The sequence below is a fragment of the Tupaia chinensis genome, unplaced genomic scaffold, assembly GCF_000334495.1.
Source record: "Tupaia chinensis unplaced genomic scaffold, TupChi_1.0 Scaffold000047_1, whole genome shotgun sequence".
Classification (NCBI taxonomy): domain Eukaryota; kingdom Metazoa; phylum Chordata; class Mammalia; order Scandentia; family Tupaiidae; genus Tupaia; species Tupaia belangeri.
In genome coordinates this window covers 298,622-305,007 of record NW_006159505.1, presented here as the reverse complement: position 1 = coordinate 305,007, position 6,386 = coordinate 298,622, and the positions used below count along the sequence as shown (strand labels likewise).

The window sequence follows — 6,386 nt, the reverse complement described above, 5'->3', positions numbered from 1 at the left end:
CCATTCTCCTCTCGGGATCTTGGGCACGCACGCACACGCGCCCGGCATGAGTTCTAAGCCACCGGGTCCGGGATGCGAACCGTGGTCGACTACGTGGGAATCCAGCGACACAGCCATTATGCTAACTGCTGGTTCCCATCCCTCTTTTTCTTGTAAAAAATATTGAAACAGAAATATAGGGATAATTATGACTTTTAAGTCATCCCATGGTTTACCTTACTCACCGAGTCTAATGTTATTACTACAGGTGAAAAACGAGTACTTGAAAAGTTTTTTTAAAAAAGCCTTTATTTAAAAATTGTGTGAACTTGGTTTTTGTTGTTACTATCAAGAATTTAAAGGTACCTTCCCATTAAACATGACTCAATCATAGTAACAGAGTTGCAAGTTTTTTTTTTTTTTTTGGAGAGGTTTTTGCTATAGGGCACATGCGCTCCCCAGACAGACAGGGGGATAGAAAGCGAGAAAATCACCCCCCCCCCCCAGGGGGGATGGCCACACTGCAATCCCTTCTCCTCTGTTCTCCTCTCGGGATCTTTGGCACTCACGCACATGCACCCGGTGTGAGTTTTAAGCCACCGGGTCTAGGACGCGAACTGCGGTCGACTACATGGGAGTCCAGCAATATAGCCATTACGCTAACTGCTGGTCCCAAGAGTTGTGAGTTTTGAGTGAACATCAGTAAGCAGATGATAATTTAAGAGTGAGTGAAAGAGGACCCTGTATGCCTCCCCTTTTAAATGTACACATCTGTGTCTGCCTCTTTACAAAGATAGGAAGGTAAGATCTGCTCAGAAGTATAAAACATTTTTAATCTCACAATATTAAATACTGTCAGTGAAACAAAGGGAGAAAAAGTAAAGTGATCTCACCAAGATTAGGGATTGAGAAAGATCTTTCTAACGGAGGGTATTTAAATGAATACATGAAGGTTAAAAATTAATGAGAACAGTAAAGGGGATGAATATTCTTATACCATGGGGAAAAATATGTGTGAAAACAGAAAGGTGAGAGAAAACATGTCACATTAAAATGTGAGGATATTTTGGTACATCAGGGACTTTGTATGCAAATGGCTGGAGATGAGAACAGAGAGTTGTTCTAGGATAGTTCATGGAGATCTTATGAACTGGGTTGGGGAGTGTGAATGTCAACCTTTCATTGTACATGCAGTGGGAAATTGCTATGAACTGAAATGTGCTTGAAAGATCACACTGGCAACAGAATAGATAGTGCTTTTCTAGGAAGTTCTTGGGTGAAGTTGGTGAGTGGGTAAGCAGTTCTGAAATCTGGGCAAGAAATTATTTTGGCTTGGACTGGAGAAAATTCGAAGGAGAAAGAGTAAAACCACCTGATTCATAACATATGTAGGAAATAAAGAGGTCTTGGGGACTGATTGGATGTGACTGGGAGGAGGGGGAGGAAGAGGATGAGGAGAGGAGAAAGGCAGGGATGATGGCTTCTAAGTTCCTGGCTTGGACAAGAGAATAATTTCTACAACAGGAAAGATAAAACAAACAGGGGGTGAGGCATAGATTGGGGATCAGAGACAAAGAGTTTAGTTGATAATGAGAACAATAAGCTTTAAAGTAATGAATTAGGTATCGAGCTTGGGGTGTCTGAGGGATATCTATGTCCAACAGACATTTCATGTGTGGAGTTGAGAAGAATGGCCTGGCCTCTAGATGATGGAAGATAGGGGAACAAATGAGATTGCTGATGGCTACTGGGTAGAGGGGGAAGACAGAGGACCTACTTCAAAGAACTTCACTGGCACTGTGAGGAGTAAAGAACAGGGAACCTCTCTGCTAACTCTATCCCGTTGACATTGACTTGTGTTCAGTCTCTTCTAGCTCTAAAATGCAGATTTTAAAAGCTCTTGGTGGAACTATGAATTTTTCAACTATTGCTCATTTTACTCCTGTTCACATGTAAACATTTTAAAAGACTTGTCTCTATCTTCATTCTCTGTTTCTTTCCAACCCACTCACTCCTCTGCTGCATTCAGAATTACATCCCACCAAACCACTACAACAGTTCTTAAACTAGATAGTGAACTTTTATTTTCAGTCCCACACTGCTTAATTTCTCAACACACACTGTTCCTCTGGCTGTTGTGGCATTATCTTATTTGGATTCCTTCCCATTTCATTGACTCTTCCAGTTGTTTAGACTTCAGGTTGAGTATCCTTTATCTGAAATGCTTGTGACCTTAAGTATTTCAGATGTCAACTTTTTTTTTTTTTTAGATTCTGGAATATTTGCATAGAGATATTGAGATATCTTGGGGGATGGGACCCAAGTTTAAACATGAAATTAATTTATATAAGACATACATGCTTTACGTATACCTAGAAGTTTGTTAATTTTATACAGTATTTTTGTATCATGGCATTTTTACTGCAACCTGACATGAAGTCACGTTTCAGATTTTGAAGCATTTTGGATTTAAGATTAGCTCAATGTGTAATAATACTGAACATAAAATATTGCTAGTATCTTATTTTTATATTAAACCAAAGCTTAGGAAAAATGTTGTTCTTTTTTTTTTTTTTTACCAGAGCCCCACACTTAAACTACCATGCAACATTGTCTCATTTCTGGAAGGAAAGGATAGCAATGATTAGAGGCCCAGGGAAGAAGGGTTGGCTTGAGAGGGAGTAGGAAGGCAGAGCATAGGTCCAGTATAGTGCAGTAGAGGAGCTCAGGCTCAGGAGTCAGTTTCCTCTTCTTGAGACTCCATCCTCAGAGCCAGTGCCCATGTTGGCGAGAGGCTGCACCTTCCCCACAAGACCACAAGGAGGCAGCATCAAGAAGCAAGACGCAGTCCGTGACTGTTCTGGGGACTGCGTGCAGGACAGAGCACAAGTATCTTGCCTGTGATTTCTGGTGTGTGCCCAAACCTCCATTCCAGTAGCTCCTCTCCTCCAGACCGGTCATTCTTCTTCACCCCATCCCTCCCCCTCCCTCTAGTTCCCTGAGCTGGACTCAGAAGAGTAGTCACGGAGTGCAGCCCCTTGGGGTAGGAGTCAGGCTTGGCTTGCTTTGGGAGCCTGAGTGCAGCAACTGATCAAGGAAGCCCTAAGTTGTTCGTGCTTTGTCGCTCTTTAAACTCCCTAAGGCCCCCTGAGAAGCTATATATACCCGCAGCTGCTTTGCCCAGAGGCACTGATGGTGAATGCTCCAGGCTCAGCCCAGGGAGGAGAGGCAAAGAGGGGTTTGTCTAAGGAAGCCCGGTCTTTCATGATGTCCTTCCCTGGAAGAGGTCTGCCAGTTCATGCTCTTCCCAGGTTACAGTAGCCTGATCAAGACTTTGTTCACCTACCCAAAGAGGAATTTCTTCAAACTCTGTGAGGCCCATTCCAAGCTGTGTCTGCTCATTATCCCAGGACAAGACTCCCCAGTTCCAGCCTTCTGTTCTTCTATTAAGAAGCAAGGCAAGGGGAATTCATTTACCCAGGAAGAAAAATGTGTGTGTGTGTGTGTGTGTGTGTGCGCGCGCGCACGCACTGATGCTAGAAAATTAAGTTGGAGGCATGCTGTGAGGGGCCTTGTTTACAGACTAGAGTTCGGGACTTTATCTTGAAGGCTATGAGAACCTGTAACTTGCTAAACAGGAACCTGACACATCTGCTTGTGCTGCAGTATGGGAGGTGGACTGGAATAGACTGGGTTAGGAGGCAGGAGGCCTTTTCACAATCAGGGAAGAGCAGATGATATAATGAGGTTGGGATGAAGGGAGTGTGTGTCAAATAAGAGGAAAGACCTTGACAGATGAAATGGAAAAGGAAAATCACACTTGGAGGTATAAGGGCAGAGAAATGAAGATGAGGCTGGCTGCCCTGACCTGGGGGCCTTGGGTGCTAGGAGGTTCCATTCATTGAGGTCAAGAACAGAGGGGAGAAACAGGTTTGGAAAGGGAATGATTTAAGGCAAGATGAATACCAGGCTCACAGGCTATCCAGGCAGAACTCTTAAGCAGGCCATAGGTCATATGGCTAGATCTCAGGACACAGGCTTAGAAATCCCATCACAGACTGAGCCCCTGTTTCCTGTCTTAAATTGAATCATGGTGAGACTTGAAAGCAACACAGACTGCATCTCTATCTGGGCCCAAAACTTACCCTAACCACAATATGCACCAGAGTTGCTAGGTCAATTTGGAAGGGTCTGTACAATCCTCTCTACCCTGCTGGGGAGTGATCAGAAACAGTGCTCTGGTTGACAATATCAGCTCTGAAATGAAAGGGTATTTTATGTGTTTACGAGTGGGTCTTCACTTGCTGAGATTAGTGGTATAGTATTAGAATCTCTTGTGAAACACTGGGGCTCTGGAGGGTCAGGCAAGGCACGGGTAACGGGGAGGCACATATAAAGAGAACCAGAGCAGAGAGAGGCTGGATTTGGAATTACTTGCTTAGTCCCTCTGTTTGCTCCAATGCTGTTTTCTTACAATTTCTTTCTCTTCTCCTAGCTATGTAGCTATGACTGAATCAAGTTTCTTTCCCTTTCCTAGATCTGGATTTGGAATGTGGAAGCCCCAGCTCTTTGTCCCTGTCATGGCTACTCCAAATGGAACTCTGGTCCACCCGGCATACTTCCTGCTAGTGGGTATCCCTGGCCTGGGGCCAAATGTACATTTTTGGCTGGCTTTCCCACTCTGCTTTATGTATGCCTTGGCCACGCTAGGCAACCTGGCCGTTGTTCTCATCATTCGTGTGGAACGGCGTCTGCATGAGCCCATGTATCTCTTTCTGGCCATGCTTTCCACCATTGACCTAGTCCTCTCTTCTGTTACCATGCCCAGGATGGCCAGCCTTTTCTTGCTGGGCATTCAGGAGATTGAGTTCAATGTCTGCCTGGCCCAAATGTTTCTTATCCATGCTCTGTCAGCCATGGAGTCAGCTGTCTTGCTGGCTATGGCTTTTGACCGCTTTGTGGCCATCTGCCACCCATTGCGCCATGCTTCTGTGCTCACAGGGCCTACTGTGGCCAAGATTGGACTAGCTGCCCTGGCCAGGGGATTTGTATTCTTCTTCCCATTACCCTTCATCCTGAAGCGGCTGTCATACTGCCGAACACACACTGTCACCCACTCGTTCTGTTTGCACCAAGATATCATGAAACTGTCCTGTACTGACACCACAGTCAATGTAGTTTATGGACTCTTTATCATTCTCTCAGTCATGGGTGTGGACTCCCTTTTCATCGGCTTCTCCTACATCCTCATCCTACGGGCTGTATTGGAGCTGTCCTCTCGTGGGGCAGCACTTAAAGCTTTCAACACCTGCATCTCCCATCTCTGTGCTGTCCTGGTCTTCTATGTGCCCCTCATTGGACTCTCAGTGGTGCACAGGCTGGGTGGTCCCACCTCCTTGCTCCATGTGGTTATGGCTAATGTCTATCTACTGCTCCCTCCTGTGGTTAACCCCATTGTCTATGGAGCCAAGACCAAGGAGATTCGTCAAAGGGTTCTTCATATGTTCTCACAAGATGACAGGTGAGAAGTATACCAACTTCAGTGTCTTAAATATCACTAAAATTGAGATGATTAGGATTCTGTTGAACATCTTAGTGGCCTGAGAATTCAACCACTGGGCTGTTATTTAAGTACCTTCTATATTTCTGTTTCCAGGACTATATCAGTACTGAACTTATAATACAGTCTGGATAGGCCATTCAGAACAGAATTCCTCTGGTCTCTCTGCTATAGTGGCATTGCCTTCTCCCTTTCCCCCAACTAGAAAATACACATAGTTTTGACATGGTAAGGCTAGACATGCCACACCTCATCTTTTATTGCAATACTGATGCATTATTTTAATTATTCTTGTCCCCATGTGTCCATGTTAGTCAATCTATGTTGGCTATAAAATTTATTACTCATACCTCACAGTGGTTATGCAATCATAATTAGGGGTTAATTAAAGTATTTGGGGGATAGAATGGGAGGGATATGGTAACAGGAGAGGAGGCAGATCACATCAATTTTTGTTTCTGTATGCACATAGGTGTATTTATGTGGAATCTTTCATTGTGCATCTGTGAGGCTCTATAGAGATTGTTTCTAAGGAAGCTATATGTTCTATTTGTGGGCATGAGTGGATAGGTATGTTTATGTGGACATATGTGACTTTTGGTGTGGTATTTGTGTGTGTGTGAGAGAGAAGGGGAGCAAAAGGGAGAAAGAAAGAGAGGGAGGACATGGAATATACCAGCTTTGTCTTGAATGCGAATCTGTATCCTGGTATGCATATATTTCATCAGTACTATCTCTGATTATACATTTGTTGTGTTCATGCGACATGATATGCATGAACCCTGGTAGTTGGTATGCGATACATATCCATGTAAGAGTGCTGGTGTCTGGATCTGTACTCTAGGTG

General features: G+C 44.2%; 1 protein-coding gene across 1 annotated transcript; it reads left to right on the top strand.

Moving 5' to 3' along the window:
- Positions 1–4,529: 4,529 nt before the first annotated feature.
- LOC102475008 (olfactory receptor 51D1) lies at positions 4,530–5,504 on the top strand. The gene has a single exon (XM_006141118.1). The coding sequence runs from the start codon at positions 4,530–4,532 to the stop codon at positions 5,502–5,504; it is 975 nt and encodes a 324-aa protein (XP_006141180.1).
- The last annotated feature ends 882 nt before the right edge of the window (positions 5,505–6,386 follow it).

Coding starts and splice junctions, on each gene's coding strand:
- LOC102475008 (XM_006141118.1), top strand. CDS start 4,530: ATGTGGAAGCCCCAGCTCTTTGTCCCTGTCATGGCTACTCCAAATGGA.